The sequence below is a fragment of the Podarcis erhardii genome (genome assembly GCF_964252035.2).
Source record: "Podarcis erhardii genome assembly, chromosome: 7".
In the NCBI taxonomy this organism is placed as follows: domain Eukaryota; kingdom Metazoa; phylum Chordata; class Lepidosauria; order Squamata; family Lacertidae; genus Podarcis; species Podarcis erhardii.
The window spans coordinates 38,425,676-38,446,875 of record NC_138511.1 but is presented as its reverse complement, the minus strand read 5'-3'; the positions used below and the strand labels follow the sequence as shown (position 1 = coordinate 38,446,875).

The following is a 21,200-nucleotide window of genomic DNA, read 5'->3' as shown; positions in this document are numbered from 1 at the left end:
TCCCCATCCAGGCTGTGAAATGCTCATGTATGAAACATGAAGAGCTGCTTCCAGTCTTTGTTGATACTACGGAGCTAGATGGATGGTGGTATAAATGGCACCTCTGTTCCTATGCTTAGAATGGTAAAGAAGCTCAGCCTGAAAGCTTTTGTAGCAATTTGGCAATATAGGTGATCCAACTTCTTGGTGTTAAGAGATACTCTTGCTGGTCATGCTCATTTCTTTGCAGTTTTCTCCATCAGCAAAAAGCTGATTGATTCCCTGTCTTGCGTATCTCCAATTCAAGGACCATCTGCAGATGACAAAATCCACTATGTGCCTCCACTATTTGCCTATTAATATTTGGCAAAGAAAGAAAGAAATTAATTCTCCTCTTGTTTTGGTTTAAATGGCAGTGAATAAGCTGTCACCTCTTGATTAAGATTTATTGGCAATCAGTATGAGACCTATTGATCTTCAGTGAAACTCTGGAAAGGAATCTAAGTCATAGGACCGAGGGCATGGGATGAAGGCACATGAGGCAATAACCTTGGCAAAGCTAAGCAGGCCTGGGAGTCCCCATGTGAGAACCCTGTTCTTGCTGCCTTGAGTTCCATCATGGAAGAAACAATGAATGCATGAAACCAGTGCCTACCTAGATTTAGAAACTGCTCCTGAGAAATTCACTAGTCCCAAAAACTATTCTTATCTTCCTTTGAAACTCACACTCATGTGCAGGACCTCCAAATTCCCTTTGAAATTTGCTTTGAGGGATAATGACTCGTTTGTCTGGATGTGTCAGTGTGTGTAGAAACTGGCCCATGGTACAGAGATCAAATTTGCATTTGTTGCCCCAAATTTGCCTGTGACCCTGTCCCCCCAGCAAGTGGCACCCCCATGGGTTGTCCTAAGAATGCAACCCCGGACTGAAAAAGTCCCCCACACTTGCATTACAGGGTGAGTTGTCTTGTAGAGTTTTTGTCAGAAACTTGTATATTCTCTGAGTCTTCTGTCCCCTGTCACAATAGCCATGAGGACAAAAGGAACTCGTGTCTGAGCAGCTTGTGGGCACTTAGTGGCCTTGCTGCCATTCATTTTAAACCCTTTATTTCACGAGGTGCGCCTGCTGTGTTCATCATAATAGGCTAATGCTTTCCTGGTTTTAATTTCGGTCAGTCCCTTGGTCTAATTGAGGTTCTTTGCACTTTCTTTGATTGTAATAATGCAAAGCTTTGCTTAAGCTCAGTTATTCCAGCGATGCCTTGTGACTCAAATTGCGCTCGGCAAGTGTGGGGCGCGTGACTGTGGGGAAGAGACAAAAGAGGAATCTTTCCCAAACCCAAGACACATGTTTTTGAATGATAAGCCATGTCCGTACTTTTGTTTCTGAATCAAATGATATATTTTGGAGAGAAAGAAAGAAAGGAAAAGGGATTTACAACAACTGAAAACTCTAAGACCTTCATCCTGGGGGAGTGACTGCAGTGAGCACAATTAACTCTGGCTTTGTACAGCGCATCTCAGATGTGAATATTTTTTCCCCATAATTGAAATTGGAACAGGGGGACTTTTTACAGCCCTTGATGGGAAGGCAGAGCAGTAAGAACAAGACACTATTGTTTCAATTTACTATACCCTACAAGTGACTTTTTTGACTTTGGTGTATGCAAAAGTCATGAAAATCTACCCCCCCCCCTCGAGCTGTATGAAATTCTACTGCTCCCTTAAATGATTCTGCCTTAAAGCGGCTTAAGGCTGCATGAATAGAACCTTTGTTTCTGTGTAACGGGGAATAATGATGCCACTTTGTGCTATGCTAGTTACTCCTCATCTGGAATACTCCGGTCAGTTTGGGGCACTGCACTTTAAGAATTATATAGACCAGATAATAGGAACTTCTGGCCCTCCAGGTGTTGTCTGACTCCGTCATCAGCCCCACCTAGCACAGCCAGTGTTCAGGAACACTGAAAGCTGTCCAGTAACATCCGGAGGCATCCCCTCACATGGTGCCCTCCAGATGTTTTAGACACCAACTCCCATCAATCCTGATCACTGTACATGTTGGCTGAGGCTGAGGCTGATGGGAGTTGGAATCTGAAACATCTGGCCCTCGCTGCCATCAGTCTCATCCAGCATCTCCAATTCTTAAGGGTGATGGGATACGTAACCCTGAAATATCAGGAAGTTCCCACTGCGATGTAGGGGGGAAATCCCTGGGGAGGAAAAGACACAGGCAGCTGTCGGGAGGCAGGGACTGATCCATGGGGCAAGACCTACCGTGAATGAGTTCCTGTACACATTAGATCTGGGGTTTAGTCAGCAGCTTTCCCCAGCCCTACCTGGAGATGCTGGGGATTGGACCCGAGACAACCTGCATGGTCTACGGTCCTCCCCCCAGCATCAAGAGGATGGATTGCATTCAGAGCCATTTGGCCACAAACACCTTCTGTAGCCTGGGCACTGACTGCAATCCCTGGTGTTTGAGGTTCTGTTTCAATCTGTGGTCTTTTTATTGAGGTTAGGAATTCAACATAGTTGTTTTTTTAATATTGATGCTAGCAATTAAAAGTAGCTTCCTGCTTCAGGAAGTGGGAAGCACTGATGGAGCAAATGTGTGTTTTAAATAATTCAAAATTGCAGAGTGTGGCACAAAACCAACCTCCTTCCACTTTCAAATGGAAGCTTTTTGTTAAAGGGAGGCGGAAAGGAGGCCCTTGGAAAAAAAACCAAATTATTTCATGCCCAGCCATCACAGCTCCCCTCCTCAAACAATTTCTGGGCTGAGCACGGTTGGAGGGACAAAAATGAAAAGAGTGCTTCAGTAATTTTAAATTGCTATGTGTGATTGAAATTACTGGATGTCGGTATGTTTCTCACACATTGTTATTTGTTCTTGTTTACAAGTGAAGATGAGTAGATTTTCTCTGTGGTACAGCTTTAAATGTGTCAAATCTACCTATTTACAGTGGAACCTAAGGTTAAGTACTTAATTCATTCCAGAGGTCCATTCTTAACCTGAAACTGTTCTTAACCTGAAGCACCACTTTAGCTAATGGGGCTTCCTGCTGCTGCCGTGCCGCCGGAGCACAATTTCTGTTCTCATCCTGAAGCAAAGTTCTTATGCTGAAGCACTATTTCTGGGTTAGCGGAGTCTGTAACCTGAAGTGTATGTAACCTGAAGCGTATGTAACCTGATGTACCACTGTACTGGCCAAGAAATTTTTCACTTCCGCACAATAAAAATAATAGCTGTGCTTGCACTACCCCTGTAGTCTACGTAACACCAAAGGCTGTCTTACAGGAGTTGGTCCCACCATCACCATGTAAACAGGGGGGGAAGGGAACTAGACTAAGACTCTTCCCTCCCTCAACCCCCCAGAAACCTGAATTAGTATGTTAGATACTCAAAAATGTAAGAAGAGCCTGCTGGATCAAGTCAATGGGCCATCTAGCCCAGCATCCCATTCTCTCGGTGGCCAACCAGATGCCTTTAGGACACCCACAAGAGCACTCTCCCCTCCTGTAGTTCCCAACAAATGGTTTTCAGAACCGTTTCTGCCTCTGACCATGGAAGTAGAACATGAGCAGCATGGCTAGTAGCCATTGATAGCCTTCAGCTATTGACAGCCATGTTTTTAAAATCTTCTTTTAAAGCCATGCAAGTTGGTCTTGGTCCAGTATACCTGAAGGAGCGTCGCCACCCCCCATCGTTCTGCCCGGACGCTGAGGTCCAGCGCCGAGGGCCTTCTGGCGGTTCCCTCATTGTGAGAAGCAATGCTACAGGGAACCAGGCAGAGGGCCTTCTCGGTAGTGGCGCCCGCCCTGTGGAACGCCCTTCCAGCAGATGTCAAAGCGATAAACAACTACCTGACATTCAGAAGACATCTTAAGTTCAGGGAAGTTTTTAACGTGTGATATTTTACTGTATTTTTGGTTTCTATGGAAGCCGCCCAGAGTGGCTGGGGAGGCCCAGCCAGATGGGCGGGGTATAAATAATAAATTATTATTATTATTATTATTATGGTGGCCATCTTTTCTCTTGTAGGAGCAAGTTCCATAGTTGTATGAAGAAATGCTTTTATTTATTTTTATCTGGCCTGAATCTACCAACATTCATCTTCATTGGATGTCCATGAATCCTAGTGTTAGGAGAGAGCTAGTCAAACTTTTCTCCATCTGCTTTCTCCATGCCATGAATAATTTTATAAACTTCAATCATGTCACCTCTTACTTGCCTCTTCTCTAAACCAAAAAGTTCCAAATTCTGCAACCTTTCCTCATAGGGGAGTCACCCCCTTGATCATTTTTGGTTGCCTTTTTCTTTATCTCATTCAGGTGTTTCTCATTCTGTTATATGTGGACATTGAGCTTGTTAGATTCAAGCTTTATCTGACCAGAGCAGGGGTGACAATGCTGTGGTCCTCTGTATGTTGTTGAACTCCAACCCCCACCAGCAACAGCCAGTATGGCCAATGGTCAAGGATGATGGGCACTGTCATTCAGCCACACCTAGAGGCCTACAGCTTCTCCTTCCAAGCCTTAGGTTAGTGATATTGTAGAGCACCCTTCAGTTTAGGGCTTTATCAGGGATGAGGAATTGGAGGCTCTCCAGATGTCTCTGGACTTCAGCTCCCATCATCCCTGACCACTGGCCATTCTGTCTGGACCCGAAGGGAGTTGCAGTTCACATTTTTACATTTCCTTCACACCATCCTGAGTTATACAGGTGTAACAGGTATCACAGAACAGTAAGACAAGTGGAATAAAAAACTGAAAAAGAGTCATGGGTTGTTGGTTTCCCATAACAGATATATATCAGGTGACACTTTTAAGTGGTGGCTGTTTCTTCCTCGAGAAGTAGTTTATTTGGCAGTAAATACATTTGTGGAGAGAAAGAAAAAAAAAAAAACAATTTTTGTCCCTAGCAAATATATATTTATAGAAGGTAGCATAATTCCAGCAGAATGTATGCTAAGAGTTTATGGATCATTAGGAACACTTTTGCTGCTTTGGGAGCATTTCAACATGCATATAATGTATGGTTGGATGGTGGGAGGCACCAGCTGAGGACTCCCTAGGGAAGAAGATTCAGAGCCAGGGAATTGGTGGTGGGATGACAATGAGTGGTCAGAGGGAGAAGACTGGGGGGAGGAGGTGTCAGAAGCAGAAGAGGGGACAGGGTTTAGTGATCAGGAAGAGGATGTGGCAGAGCACTGTTCAGACCCTGAGGAAAAACCGAGGGTTGGGCAGGAGTGGGGCCAGGTGGCAGAGAGACTGACTATGGAAGAAGACTATGGAAGAAGACTCCCTCTCCTACTTGCAACCGCCTCCCCTCCCCCCTGGTCTCCTACATCACACACTGAAATGAAACGGGCAGAGCAGAGGGGGGCTTTGTGCACAAACAGCCTGAGACTGCATGAGAAAGACCTTGGAGAGGAGGAGTTGCAGTGGGCACTGGGAAGAGTTGCTGGGGCCATGAGGCCAGAGCTGTGGATTGTTTCCGTGAATAAAGAGTTAACTTCACTCCAGCCCTGACACATAAGGTGGTTTGGAAGGTAAAATACTTTTATGGTTTGGATGCTTTTCCAAAAAATACAAGCTGGACCAGGATCTGTTGATGATCAAGTATGTCTGCTTTCCTCTTATTTGTTTGGGAAATCATATACTCTCCACACATTTCCTTATATATATGTTTATTTGTCTCACTGTGTATACAGTGGTACCTCGGGTTACATATGCTTCAGGTTACAGACTTCACTAACCCAGAAATAGTACCTCGGGTTAAAAACTTTGCTTCAGGATGAGAACAGAAATCGTGCAGCGGTGGTGCAGCAGCAGGAGGCCCCATTAGCTAAAGATAAGAACAGGTTAAGAACAGTTTCAGGTTAAGAACAGACCTCCAGAATGAATTAAGTTCTTAACCCGAGGTACCACTGTATAGAATCCTATGAACACTTACATGGGAGTATGCACCATTGGACCTGATCAAACTTTTTTAAAAACACACACACACACACACACACACACACACACACACACACACACACTAACAAAAAGCAAAAGCAAAAACAGACATGGAGATGTTTGCAGCACACAGTCTGGGACACAGCTGGATTCAGTTTTAAGAGGTTCCTTCTGGAGGTCCTTCTATGTTTTCAGACTCTGATGTGGTCTAAGTTATGCCAGGTACTGGTGCTATAATTTTATCTCCCACATTGCTCCAGAGTGATACTACATTAGCGGGATAGGTGGATGGCATCTAAACCTAGTCTCCTGGTACTGTTCAATGTATCAGGCTAATTTTTTTACGGGGGGGGGGCAGTCATAGGTGAGCCCTGTAAGGATGTGGGGACCTGGCAGCTGCCCATGGATGTGACCTGAAATACATCCATACCATAAGCTGGCATCTAAGAGAGAAGATACCAGAGAAACCAGCAAGTTTAAATCTAGCTTGATTTCAGGTTAAGCCTCTCAATCACCAAAACAATTTACAGATATTTTTTTTTCCTAATCCTGATTTCCCCCCCCCCCAAGCCTGTACATAGAAATTCCATATGCATATGTAGTTTTGCCACACTACTGATGTGTGGAAGAGCCAAAGTCAATTTTCTGATAGGGTGGTGATTCATGTTGCTCCAGGAGGAGGGTGAGTTTTCATTGAAATCACTGCTAAAAATGAGTTTATCCCACCACACATTAATAGTGCTTTTAATGCAATCTGTTCCCCTATGCTAGAGAAAGATGCACCCTCCCCAATCTTCCAGCTATGTCAATCATTCCCTGGTCTTTATCCCTGTGTAAAGCAGTGGAGGATAATCAGAACTATTTTTTCCATTAGAGTGTTGACTCTAACAGAGCAAGATTTCAATTTTTCACATGCAAAAACTTTCTTGGGGACTCTTAATGCATTTGAGGTCAACAGTAGCTCCTTTGTACATTAAAAAATATTGTGTTCTGCTGCTGCTGCTGCTTCTTACTTTTATTTTATTTTTTTAGAAAAGGCAAGTAATTACAACAGAGGGTTATGGACCAAGGTCTTGGTTGCATATTTGTGAACTAATTAATTTATGGCAGGTATAGTTCTCTTTCCCCCCTTTTTTTGGTTTGCCTATTAAGAGTTTATCTTTAATGGTTTGCTTCTACTTCTAATGGGTTTTGCTCCTGCAAAAAGGTCATTCCTGATGCAATGTCATAGTTGCCACTAGGATATAGTAAGCATTAGAGCTTTTGCTTTATTATAATGTACACACAAAATGTTCAGCTGTTGTGCTGAATGACTTCCCAGGTTCTTTCTGAAGAAGAGCTGGGGCGAGGGGATGAGGATGATGGTGATGATACTTAATAGTATGCAAATATTAATAAAACCAAATTTAATTTAATAATATTTAAAAATGAGGAAGAGCTGTAGCTCTGTGGCAGTGCATCTGTTTTGCTTGCCGAAGGTCCCAGGTTGAATCCCTGACCTCTCCAGGTAGGGTTGGGAGAGATCCCAGCCTGAAACCCTGGAAAGCAACTGTCAGCCATAGAATCATAGAATAATAGAGTTGGAAGGCTACTCTGAAGGTCATCTAGTCCAATCCCTAAAATGCAGGAATTTGCAGGTATGGGGATTGAACTCACAATCTTGACGTTATCAGCACCAAACTCTAACCAACTGGGCTAACTACCAGTTTTAACAGTATAAGGCATCTTCCTTTGCTCTGAAGGGCCTTGGTGTTGTGAGTTACTCCAGTATATTTGCACTGATTTAGCCAGAAAATTGGGTGACGGAAGGCAGCTCCAAACACACACACAAACACCAATCTTAGTGAGTCATTGTCTAGAACAGGGGTCTGCAACCCGCGGCTCCGGAGCCGCATGTGGCTCTTTTACACCTTTGCTGCGGCTCCGGGGCGGATACTAGCGAGGGGAGGAGGCACATTGTGCACCCCGACACTCACCACTGTGGCGGGCGCTGTACTGGCTGTGACGTCGCATGGGGGTGGTGCATGCGTTAGTCACACACCGTCCCGACATCACCTTCCTGCCCGCCCACCTGCTACATTGTAAGGGGCATGTACGCTGGTCACTGCATTGAAAGGGGGCATGTACGCTGGTCACAGTTTTGAAGGGGAGTGAAGAACACACACACACACACAAAGGTAACTTGTTAATTTAACGTTTATTTCTATGAGGAGGAGTAATTCTGAGGGGTCAAACAAAGAAATAATAAAAAGTGACAAAAGTTATTTTTATAATGATGAGTTTTGCGGCTCCCAGTTTCTTTTTCTTCGGAAACGGGTCCAAGTGGCTCTTTTTGTCTTAAAGGTTGCAGACCCCTGGTCTAGAATAATGCCTGCATACTCTTCTATGTAGCACAAATTAAAGGTCTGGAAGCTGGAAGTATCAGCCTTAGAGAATCCACATGGGAAGTAGATTCCCAAAGTTTCTCCAATGGTTACAGTCCTGCTCTGCCCACAACAAAGAGGAGAATAGAGAATTTTTGGGTAACATCATGTAAAGGACTGCATCTCATTTTAAAAAAACACAAACCTGTGGGTGAAGAGTGCAGGGCTATGCCTAAGCCATGTTCCTTGCATTGCAAAAGACACTGACCTGATCTTCAGCCTTAGTGACAGCAGCCAAGAATAGGGCGTCCCAGTAGGGTAGCCCTCTAACTTGAAAGGTTGCCATAAGGGACAGTTGTCTGATGGCATCATCTATTTGAAGGATGTGTAGTCCAAATCTGGTTTAGAGAAAAGGAACCATCAGAGTGCAGATTTTTTGGGGGGGGCCTTGAAGTTGTGTACCAATAGTTCACTTCTGCAAAGGAGATCAGTGCAGGGACACTTTCCCACTATGGCGATATGGACTGAATTTCTATTTAATTTTCAGGTATCATTTCCAAATGTCCTTCTATACATATAAACCTGCACATGCAAATTTTATGAAAATATGTCTGTTTTGATGCATTTCCCCTTTTTTGCTGAAGCGTAAAGAGTTAAAACATGTTAAAGGCTGTAAAATTAAGTCTTAGTTGAGTCTCTATACCAGCTACTTTGTGAAATTTTTTGTAGGTGGGAAACTTGATGCTTTGGTACTGGGAAATGAACTTCCTGGGTACCCTACAAGACTGCAATTATATGAAAGGGGATAAAAAAAAACTGTTAATGTCCCTTTGTGCCATAAAATCCAAAGAGAGTAGTTAGATAGGCCTCATAAAATGTGTGTGTGCACGCGTGTATTGTAAATGTGATATGCATAATGAATGGTTGGATAAATTCCACTTTCCCTCTTCCAGTTAGGCAGGGTAATATTAAACAATTAAAACCCTTCAGATGTCCATTAGTACTTTAGTCTATTTTTTGTCATTTCAAATAAGTTTTTAATGGTAATAGATGCCTACAGTATTCTCTTCATTATGCATAGATTTCCAGAAAGGTAATACCGGTAATTTTCATCTAAACGTTTTGTGATGGAGCGCAAATTAACTTCTGAGCCAACACAGTTATTTTCAAAGATTGTTGGGTATGATTTTTTAAATTCCTCTGCAGATTTTGAAAGACCCGCTGGTATGATCTAAAGTTAGTAACATCTCTCTAATACAGTGGCTTTGATTTCAGTGAGATACCTTGGACATATGTGGTTTCAGGGTTATTTTATCAAGTCATAAATACATGGTATAAAATAATGGTATGCCCCTGGATGTTAATACTGCAGAACAGTGCACAGAAGAATGTTATTTCAGTTGCTGAAATGTGATGAATGTTTCTCAGGAAGTATACCTGGACGTCTTCTGCTGCTGTGTTGTGTTATTCTAACTGCATTGCTTTTGGTGTACATTTCACATTGACTTTTTGTTTTATGTACACTGCTGTTATATTTGTGTGAGCAGCTTATTTTAAATTATTTTAAATAAAATAAATAATACATATGTGTGTTCCCATTTTGTACATAGGAAATAAGAGCTACTAACTGGCTATGTAGTCTTATCACTACAAAACCAATGATGCAGTCAGCTAAATAGGCAAACAAAAGCATTGAAGGGCCTGCAAATGAAATTCCCTGTAGCAAAGGCACTGTCAGTTGAAGCAGATCTATCCAAAATCCAAAATGGCAGGACAAATGTCCCACAAATCTGTCATAATGGGTCTTGAGTTCCAGATGGAGCTCTTTGGGGAATTTTGCACATGTAGTGCAGACACCTGCTTAAAAGTGTGATCCTCACAATGTGCTTCTTATAACTGACTTAAGTTTTAGATGGCTCCTCAAGCATATCTGTCTGTCGCTAAATCACCTTCTTAATGGTCCACTGTCAGGTTTTCCTGTCTTTGACTATCCTGTGTGTGATAAAACAAGATTATAATAAACACATCATTTCTTTTATGAGTCCTTTTTCTTATAAAATTTTCCCTGGCGCTATATGGCTCGTCTAAAGAGATTGTCATGTTCCAATTCCAGTTAATGGAAGCCTATTGCTGCCATACCTTTTTAGTGGGAAGAGAGCTTGGAATTCATATGAGCCAATAAAGTTCCCGTAATTTGCATTTTCATAACCCACCTTTCAGTGTTCCAAGTGTGACTTTCACTCTTAGGACAGAGCCTGGCTGTAAAAAGGAAAGGAAAGGCCCTTTAAAGGAATATTTGTCATCTCAGAAGGATCTTGCTGCCAAATCTTAATAGCATTTCTCACAAAAATGACTTCAATTCACTATCTGATGTGGAAGCAACACCGTAGAGGTTATGAAGAGAAGTTTCTTGAATTATCACTGGGTTGTGGGGTGTCTTTTTCCTCTCTCTCTCTCTCTCTCTTTAAAAAAGAAAGGAAATGTGGAAGAGGATTAAATTCTATGCACACAAATCCAACGGCCCACCACAACTCAATGCACACACAGCATTGCATGGAACTGTTGAATGGTAAAATATGATCACTGCAGCTTTTGTAGCCTGCCATGGCCAGACCTTTGATGCTTTATCACTCAACAGCTGTCCATCAAAACTGGCATAAATAATGTGGGCAGGTGGGACAGCGGTTGCAGCAAAGCAGATCTATGACTTCTGAGCATGTCCCCCCGGGGTTGCCAATCATGTGGGGGAGGAGGGACGAATCCATCTATTTCCATGACAGGGAAGGATGTGTGAGTGTGAAGAAACTGCAAAGTAAAACTCACGTTCATTGTCCAGTTTTGCATCTGGACTTGACCACCACTTGAATGTGCCCCCAGAATGTGGCCCCAGAAGGCTGCTGAGATTATGTCAGGGACTGGCAGAGCTCTGAGGAGCGGGTGGAAGAGGTACCAGGGCCAGAGGTGGATCCATGGGAAGTGGGTAGCGATTTATGGGGTTTTGTGACTCCCGTGTGGGAGGGGTGTGAGCAATTGGAGATGGGGAAGGAAAGACACAGCACAGCAGGTGGAGGGGGCTGGCAGAATCCCCTCCATCCTCGCCCACACTGTCCCCCAGGACCAGAAGAGCCTTGAAGAGGAAGGCACAGCAACAACTTCCGTGTTAGAGAAATCGCAAGTTGCTTGTGCTCTCACTGTCAGACAAAGGTACTTAAATTTGTGTGTGGGAATGATTCTACCATTACTCCAGCAGTCTACCTCAGAGTGCAAGCCCAGGGAGGGGCACCAGCTACAGTACCAAGCCACTAGAAGCATGTGTGTGCATGCTTAGTGCACCTCAGGAAGTTCATACTTTGTGAGTAAAGAATTAAAACTGCTGGCCATTTACCCTCCTTGTGTGCTCAGGACATACAGTCATACCTTGGGTTATGAATGCTGCGGGTTGTGCGTTTTTGGGTTGCGGGCTGCGCTGAACCCAGAAGTACCGGAACGGGTTACTTCCGAGTTTCAGCGCATACACAGAAGTGCCAAATGATGTCATGTGCATGTGCAGACACGGCGCTTTAGGCTGCAAATGCTGTGGGTTGCAAACGTGCCTTCTGCATGGATCACGTTTGCAACCCAAGGTATGACTCTACAGCAATGTAGCCCTCAGGCTTCAACAGGCTCCCCAACCATGGAGAAGACAATGTTTGTCTACAGTGGAGGCTGTTCCATTTAGGTGAATGGGGCACTGCCCCACCAAGCTCCAGTTCTCCCTCAGCAAGTCCCCACAGGCCTACCTCCTTACATACAACCAATCAGGGGTCGGGCACTGCTGGTCAGCTTCCTCCTTCTTAATGTTGCCTTTGGAAAACTCAACAGGAAGGAGGATGGGGACAAAGCTAGAATTAGTTTGCACTGCCTATCATTGGCTTCCTGGCTCCACCTACTTTTGGCCTCTCTGCTTTCTGCATCATGAGTCCCAATGGGCAACAAGACACTACTGGTTGGTTAGCTGGGCCAATGACCTATCTCAGGATATGGCATTTTCTACATTCCTGGCATTGAGGACAGAAAGTTACCTAACTTTCTCCATTGACTGTGCTCAGGTGTTTGGGTTTTTTTAACAGTTTCTTCGCACAATGAGCCCTGTGTTGCATTAATAATCCCAGCCAAAAATTCATGCTGGCAGATGGCTGGGTGCACCACTGGAGCCCCACTTAAGATGATTTTGAGGGCTGAACTGGTGCTTAAGTTATGGGCGGCCATATAATTGCTACCCGGATGTGCTGAGACACTTTCAGCTTTCGAAATGAAATTAGCAGTCTGGAGCTTATGGCTTTATGATCTAATGCCCCTGAAGGTGATAAATAATGGAGAAGAGTTACAGTGGAACAAGTTGAGAAAATGATTTCTAAACCTGAAATTGCCCAATCTATTTTGATGACATTGAGACCAGCTAGTTGGAAATTAATTTTATGTTCTGTGCAGCAGCTTGTTTCAGAGGCTATCTCCCTGCTGTTAAGAAACTCTCTGGAATGCCTCTGGAGGGGGAAAGAAAGGAATAAAGAAAGAAAAGAGAGGAGGAGAAATGAGTCCATAAACTGATTTTTTTATGGACACGATTTGCTAGCTTTTTTGAGCAAAACTCTGTCCCTACTTAATACTTGCAGGATCAGAAGAAGTTCAGCAAGTGCAGCATGTTGTGCAACATGATTATCCTGTGATGGAAGGAAGTTTCACTTCCTGAATCTTCGCCACCATTAGATCAACAGTTGCGAGTTATGGCGAATTATTTCTTCACTTAAAAGCTTAAGAAGAGCTGGTGCAGCAATAAAATGGCTAGCACATTTGCAAAGCTAAACAGGGTCTGGTATGGTTTCAAATTGGATGGGGAAATCGTGTGTTGAGAACCCTGCATTGCAGGGGTTGGACTAAATGACCCTTTGGGTCCACAAGTCTATGATTCTATGACATCCAGCATCCTATTCTCACAGTAGCCAACCATCTGCCTGTGAGAAACCTGCAAGCAATATTAGAGCACGCCTGTATTTTCATAGCAACTGGTATTCAGAAGCATTACTGCCTCCGACCATGGAAGCAGAGCATAGTGATTGATAGCTTTGTCCTCCATGTATTTCTTCAATCCTCTTTTAAAGCCATCCATATTGGTGATCCTTATTGCCTCCTATGGGAGTGAGTTCCATCATTTACTTGTGTGCTGTGTGAAGAAGTACTTTTTAATATCTGTCCTGGATCTAGCATTCAGCTTCATTGGATGCCTATGAGTTCTCATGTTATGGGAGAGGGAGAAAGCACGTCTCTATTGCAAGACATAGAGATGGTCTCCAACTTGGATAAATTTTGAAGAGGCTCAGACTGGGTGCTAGCCAGTATTGGAGGCACAAGACTTTCCCTCTGATTGATAAACCGTTTGCAGCAGGGGTGTTGTTAACACCCTCAACTGTACTTTGTTAATGAAATGAATGTTGTAGATTAAACAGAGTATGTGTCCTTACCCCCTTCAATGTTTTCATGGTAGGTTCTTTTCTCAGTTTGTATTAATTCTGTTCTGGGGACTATGAATTTTTCAAAGCAAAGACCTTTAGCAGACAAGACAGCCATTTAATTTCAATAAAGGAATTTTTCACGGTGTATGTGGGTAAGGAATGCGGAAGCAGGCCAATGCTTTTAAAAGATAATTAATTAAAAACCTTCTGGGTGCAGGTGAATTTGGCACCTTGCCAAACATCTAGGAGAGAAGAATGTGATGGAAATTGTGCGGCTAGAATGATCTTGTTTTGCAAGAGGGCTGGGCCAGCATCTTGTAATTATTCCCAGGAAAAAGCAGGGCACTTTGGGTCACTAAGATGATCTCACACACATCCCTTGCAGGATAATTTCTGAAGCCATTCAGAGTACTCATTTCTTTAGTTTCATCTCCACAGTAAGCCAATAACACCTATCTGTTTCTTTGCTGAGAGGTTTGGATAAGAGGTTTTCATTTCTCTCCAAATGCTTTAGTTTTCTGTCCCTTTACCATCTTCAGCTCAAGATTCCATTGATAAGACAGACTGAGAAAAGCAATATTGATGTGATTGTATGTATAAGGATGTAAGAATTTTGGCTTCTCTGTCCCTCTCAAACTTAAGTCCAGTGCTCCATATTTCCACATCAGCTTATGATTTATTTATTTATTTTAAAAAAAATATTCCCATGAAGATTCAGCAGCATTGTACAGTGGTACCTTGGGTTACAGACGCTTCAGGTTGCAGTCTACGCTAACCCAGAAATAGTACCTCGGGTTAAGAACTTTGCTTCAGGATGAGAACAGAAATCGCGCAGCAGCGGCGCGGCTGCAACGGGAGGCCCCATTAGCTAAAGTGGTACCTCAGGTTAAGAACAGATTCAGGTTAAGTACGGACCTCCAGAATAAATTAAGGTCTTAACCCAAGGTATCACTGTTGTTGAATTTCTCCAAATGTACACATTTTTTATGTATTTGAATATACACAAAATGATTTCCCAAATTATAATGTACAACCTAATGTTCTTTACCTTAGGATTTGGGGAAAAAAATTTAGGGGGCTTGCAAACTGCATAGCAAAACTCTGGGAAGAGTGAATTTGAGTGATTACAGCATTTCAGTTGGTGCATTGTTTCAGAAATTGCATATACAGTATTGTAAGTTTGCCTTTACATGTGAACTGAATCAAATTTCTCCATTCATACCCAGAGAATAAGGTGAGCTACAAACTACTGCTGTCTGAGCACTGTAGGGTGGACCATGGCTTGTTCATTCTGTCCCACTCCTGGCTCCTTCCAATCTTCTAGTTTATCACTTGAACAAAAGGTCAAAGTTGTTGCACACCATTTAGGATGAGGAATATATCCATCTGCTCTGCCTGAGCTCTGCCAACTTGTCTTGGCGTCAAGCTCTCAGGCTACCGGCTGAGATACATTTAAGTGAGAGGAATGGAGTTCAAATGCCAGGTGTGTTAAAAAGCACCCACAACACCAACCAAGTAAGTTATTGGGTTGTATGCAGTAGGGTAGTGGCAAATTCAGAAGTTCAGGGCTCCTTCATGACAGTCACTCTGTCTCAAAACCACGGTTCCTCGCAGCCACACATCCTTCTAAGATTACACTACCTTCTAAGATTATACTTGTTGTTGTTTAGTTGTTTAGTCGTGCCCAACTCTTCATGACCCCATGGACCAGAGCACGCCAGGCACTCCTGTCTTCCACTGCCTCCTGCAGCTTGGTGAAACTCATGTTGGTAGCTTTGAGAACACTGTCTAACCATCTTGTCCTCTGTTGTCCCCTTCTCCTTGTGCCCTCAGTCTTTCCCAACATTGGGGTCTTTTCCAGAGAGTCTTCTCTTGTCATGATGTGGCCAAAGTATTAGAGCCTCAGCTTCACAATCTGTCCTTCCAGTGAGCACTCAGGGCTGATTTCCTTAAGAATGGATAGGTTTGATCTTCTTGCAGTCCATGGGACTCTCAAGAGTCTCCTCCAGCACCATAATTCAAAAGCATCAATTCTTCGGCGATCAGCCTTCTTTTATGGTCCAGCTCTCACTTCCATACATCACTACTGGAAAAACCATAGCTTTAACTATGGTGATGTCTCTGCTTTTTATGATGCTGTCTAGGTTTGTCATTGCTTTTCTCTTAAAAAGCAGGCATCTTTTACTTGGCTGCTGTCACCATCTGCAGTGATCATGGAGCCCAAGAAAGTAAAATCTCTCACTGCCTCCATTTCTTCCCCTTCTATTTGCCAGGAGGTGATGGGACCAGTGGTCATAATCTTAGTTTTTATTATGTTGAGCTTCAGACCATATTTTGCACTCTCCTCTATCACCCTCATTAAAAGGTTCTATATAATTATACAATAATAATTATTTGTGGTGCATTGCAAAGATCAATGCAGACCTCCGTGAACTGCTTTTCAACTAGATATATCTATTTTCTGTGAATGTAGGCAAATGATTTAGTGTGCTCCAATATGTTCTTTCAGTGTAACTTATTTCAGTTTTCCTTGAAGTTCTATTGTACATAACAGAACTTGCAAACCATTCTCTTGAAACTGAACCACCTTGTGTTTTCAGTGTTAATGCTTAGCTTTCCAGCATGTAGAATGACTCTTCCTCGGTGCTCTTCCTCACTTGTATTACTCACCTCCTTGCATATTGATTGGCTCCAAAGAGCACATAGAAAAATACTTCTCAGTTGCTTAAAAGCTCCACTTTCAAGCTGATTGGGCGGCTCTAAGGTGCTGAAACCTCTAGGCCAAGAATGAGTAACCTGTGATGCTCCAGCAGTCATTGTTCCAGACAGCATGGTCAGTAGTCAAGAACAATGGGAGTTGTAGTCCAACAGCATATGGAGAGTGACAGTTTCATCGCCCAAGCTCTTGGCTTCCTGATGGTTTTTCAGAGCCATGTGCGTGCTCCACTGAACCTTTCAAAATATTGGGCAGTATGTGTTTGGCTTGTTTTGTCTCTAGTTTTCCGTCATCACAAGCTTGTTCTTTATTTAAGATAGCCCAGGAAAATAGCCTTATGAGATTTCAGCTGCACTCAGAGGAATCACTTTGGAAGTGGACTTTGACAAATTCCTTTCTTTTTGCCTTTCTCCTCCCTTTCCTTGGCCAAGCGCTCATACAGTGACAAGGCAGATCAGTGATCTCATACAAACACTGACACAAACTGTACTTAACTTTCACCTTCAGATTCACCTTCCAGCATGCTGCAAACATTTCATTTCAAGTCTTCCTCCAGGTAAACATCTTTTGAATGATAGCCAAAACTGGGCAAATTGTGGCTTATGCTGAAGATGGGAAGTAGTGTTCCTCCTGCCTCCTGCAGGCTATGTTTTCATCTTCCTCCAAAAGACTGAACAATGAAGCTGTGTCCAGCTGAAAACTTTGTTGTCTTCAGGGCTAGAGTAGTCGTTCTCCAAAGTACCCCATAGGATAGAGGCTCAGTGTTTAGTGTTTTTGCTGTGATGCATTATTCAAGAGTACCACTGTGTTGAAAATGTTCCTATCCTTCCTATGCTGTGCAGTGCAATATATTTTGCTTCCCAATTGCCTGACAGGGAAAGCAATGTCTCCATTGAAGTATTGCTCCATATTACAGATATTGCTTACATCATCTTATTCATCCTTTGCATGCTGGTGGTCCCAGGGTTGACTCATGGGAGCTCCAGTTAAAACTATCTCAGGTTGCCATGTTGGATCAAAATAAATAAAAATAAATAAATCAAACATGCCAACTGATTGGCAGTGGCTCTCAAACATACAGAGTTTTGGACAAGAATCTTTCCCTCTCCTGCCAGGGGCTGAGCCTGGGACCTCTTGCAGGCAAAATATGTCCTCTACCATTGAGCATCATTAAACTCCCTGTTCCCCGTTTGCAACATTGGTGGCTGCATGTGGGAAAGGAAATTGTAAGCTCAATGGTGTCATGGTTAGTAGGTAGCAGCCCATAATGTCCCCGATAATGGCTACTTTGGGCCTTAATTAACAGATTTGCACCATGTACAATTAGTCCCATGGACCCCTCATTGCCTTTCTTCCCCCCAGTGCCCACAGATGTTAACATTTCAAAGACATTTAACAGCTTGCTTCTCAGAGACTGCTTCCGCACACACTGAACTTTCATGTCCTGGGAGATTACTGGCACTCAAACACTGAAATCAATGGGCAACCCAATAGGACATACACACACACACATGCCAAAGATGAGTGTCCTGAAATACCTGTTTGATGTGCTTTGTTAACTGCATTAGATTGACTGCATGGGAAATGTATTTATGTCACTTCCTCTTACAGTTTGCATGAAAGCTCCGCAGTACACCCTCAAGGCAAGAACTAGCAAACTTAAAGGGAAATTTTTTAAAGTAACTAGCAAACTTAAAGGGAAGGTGTGATGTAAGGGAGCATTTTTAATCTCGTGGAAAGTTAAATCCAAACCTGCTATCATTTGCAGAAGCCAGCATGAGCGGTGAACAAGCAGATATGAAAAGTCATTTTCCCCTTTGTTTTCTCAGGTGCTGCTGCATGTGTTCACGGAAGATTTAGAATGCATCCCTGGATTCCAACAAAAGGTTTTTCATATTGAACACCCGTCTGCATTCATGGCGGACCAGCCGATTCTGAATTGTAAGGAAGCTTATTTTCATATGTCATTTCTGCACACGCACACAAATTGTATTAACCACAGCCTGTGTGTTCCTATCATTTTTGGAATATATCAGAAAATTCATTGTCCTTGTGACAGGCTCCCCTCTGTTGTTCCTACAGGAGTGTGATTACTTCTATTTATTTTATTATTATTATTATTTTGAAAGCGGGAGAGGCTTTTTCTAAGCCCGTATTAATACAGACTTTTCTTTGTATTATGGCTCTGTGTTGAGTAGTTCCTGTCCATTAATTAATGGTTGGCTTGAATATTGATGTGGACACTGGGAATAATCACTGTACCCTTTCTCCTGAATTATTTGGTTCTTGAATTAATTTGTTGGTTTTGTGCTGATAACGAGTGACTATGATAGAAAACCTTGAGTTGCAATTGAGTGCGTGTCTTGCAACTTGTCCACAAGATGTTCCTGCTATGTGTTTAACCTCAGAATGTGCTACTCAAACCTTTCCAGACATTTTCTTATCCTCTGCATTTGAACCTCTGGTGACCAACTGCTATTGCTAGCTGGGAGTATGAATGAACTGCATGGCCAAATTCCATTTCCAGTAGACAGGTGTTGCATTAAAGTGCTGGCACTGATGAGAAGAGGCTTTGTGTGCTTGGCAAGCAGATAGCACAAGGCTAAATGGTCCATAAAGTCTTAACTGTGCTTTCTGCACTTGAGTTGTTTGATCAAGGTATTAAGGGGAGCTGGAGAACATGTAGTGGTGTTGCCATTCATATTTCTGGAGGTTTCATGACCGATGGATGAAGTGTTGCATCCACAAATGTCTTGGATTTGAGCCAAGGTTGTCCAAATATAGTGTTGGTGGGATTTCTCATAAAGGAACTACAGAAAGCCTCAACTGCATAAGACTCTTGATACGTGGTTTGGAAGAGTTTTTTTTCACTTGTCTCTGTGGTGACAAAAGTTAATGGTTCCTAATGCCTGGGTGGAGCCAGGAAGCTAAGCTTGAACGCTGAGAAGATGGAGATGCTGTGGGTTGATGGTTCCAATGTGCAGAAGATGGGCCAGTTGCCTGTGCTAGATAGAATTGCACTCTCTCTGAAAGAACAGATTCAGAGTTTGTGGGTGCTCCTGCACCAATATTGGTGGCTCAGGTAGCCTCAGTGACTAGGGATGCCTTTTACCAGCTACAGCTGCTATACCAGCTATGGCCATTTTTGGACAGAGATTGTCTGGCCACCATGATTCATGTTAGGCTAAAGACTCAATTACTGCAATGCATGCTGTGTGGGGCTACCCTTGAGCTGCCCAGAGTGACTGGGCAAACCCAGCTGGATGGGCAGGGTATAAAAAAAATAAGTTGTTGTTGTTGTTGTTGTTGTTGTTGTCATTGTTGTCCAGAGACTCCTGCTGGTGCAAAATGCTGCAGCTAGATTTTTGATGGGAACAGACTATCACCAGCATGGAACTCCAGTGTGAAAAGCTTGCATTGGATTCCCATACCCTACCAGGCCAGGTTCAAGGTTCTTATATTAATTAACAAATCCCTTCATAACTTGGGTCCAGGAAACCTCAGGGACTGCCTGATCCATTATATCCCTGCTTGTTCACTAGGGTCTTTGAGGAAGTCCCTGTTAGTGGTCCCCCATGGCTGGGTTGCATGGCTTGTATCCACAGAGGGTCATGTGTTCAGTATTGTGCCACTTGAAATCAGAAAGGCCCTTTCCCTGTTGAACTTTTGGCACTTACTGATCACTTCTTTATCCTTCAACAGGCTTTTAATTGAATTCTGTTTTTATTGTTTTAATTCATTTTTAACTATTTTTAGAATTGCTGTTTTAGTCTCCTGTGCACTGCTTAGAGACAACTGTGATTAAGTGGCATACAAATCACTGTAATAAATAAATAGATGCCTAATGACCACCGTTCTCAAGGTGTGCGAAGCAAACCTTGTGCATTCATAGCAGTTTGCTGGGGAATGACCTGACTTGTTCTCTGCCTGTTTTTCATATGTGCCATTCTTGGACAGAAGGAACAATGCAACTCTTCCATGTTTCCCAGTTAGTGTGATATAGACATATCTCAGCAATGCATGCTCTCAGTGATACTGGATCTGCATATTGTAGGGAATCTTGAATTCCCAAATAATTCTCCCTGTAAAAAATTAAAGTGAGTCAAAATGCTCTCAGTGATTTTCAGTATCCACTTCCTTTGAACAAAAGGGAGCTTTAGCTGTCTAGTCGTCATTACTATTGGACATCTTGTTTTGATGTTCAAGAGGCTCTCAAGGATATTTGATCCTTCTAGGTTGTGTGTGTAAAAGGATTCTGCCTGTGTCTTACTGTGCTTGTTTCAAGGATAGTGCACATGTTGTTCTAGAAGAACATGCTCTAACATCATATCCCCCAGGATCCTTTCCTTTTAAGGGCACATATGCTTGGTTTTTGAACATCATTCATTCAAAAGGACTGTGACTCAGTGACACAGCACATGCTTTGTATAGAGAACCCAGATACAATCCCTGGCATCTCCATGTAGGGACTGGGATGACTCCTGCCTAAAAACTCTGGTCAGTGTAGTCAGTAATGAGCCAGATGAACAAATGGTCTGACTTGGTATAAGGCAGTTCTTTGTGTTCTAATACCCCACTCCACCCCATGCTCAATAGCCTCTAGGGCTTAATATGACTTCCCAAGAATAATTTTGGTCATGCAAATCTTTCTTCCTTTCCTTGACCCCTGATCATTAGGTCCAGTCATGA

At 43.0% G+C, this 21,200-nt stretch overlaps 1 protein-coding gene across 2 annotated transcripts in view; it reads left to right on the top strand.

The window, feature by feature from the left end:
* CDH13 (cadherin 13) overlaps positions 1 to 21,200 on the top strand; it is a 684,692-nt gene that overhangs the window by 189,841 nt on the left and 473,651 nt on the right. For both annotated transcript variants that reach the window (XM_081870212.1, XM_081870213.1), the window contains exon 2: positions 18,341 to 18,452. In XM_081870212.1, the coding sequence (XP_081726338.1) occupies positions 18,341 to 18,452 (112 nt within the window). The remainder of the gene's footprint in view (positions 1 to 18,340; positions 18,453 to 21,200) is intronic.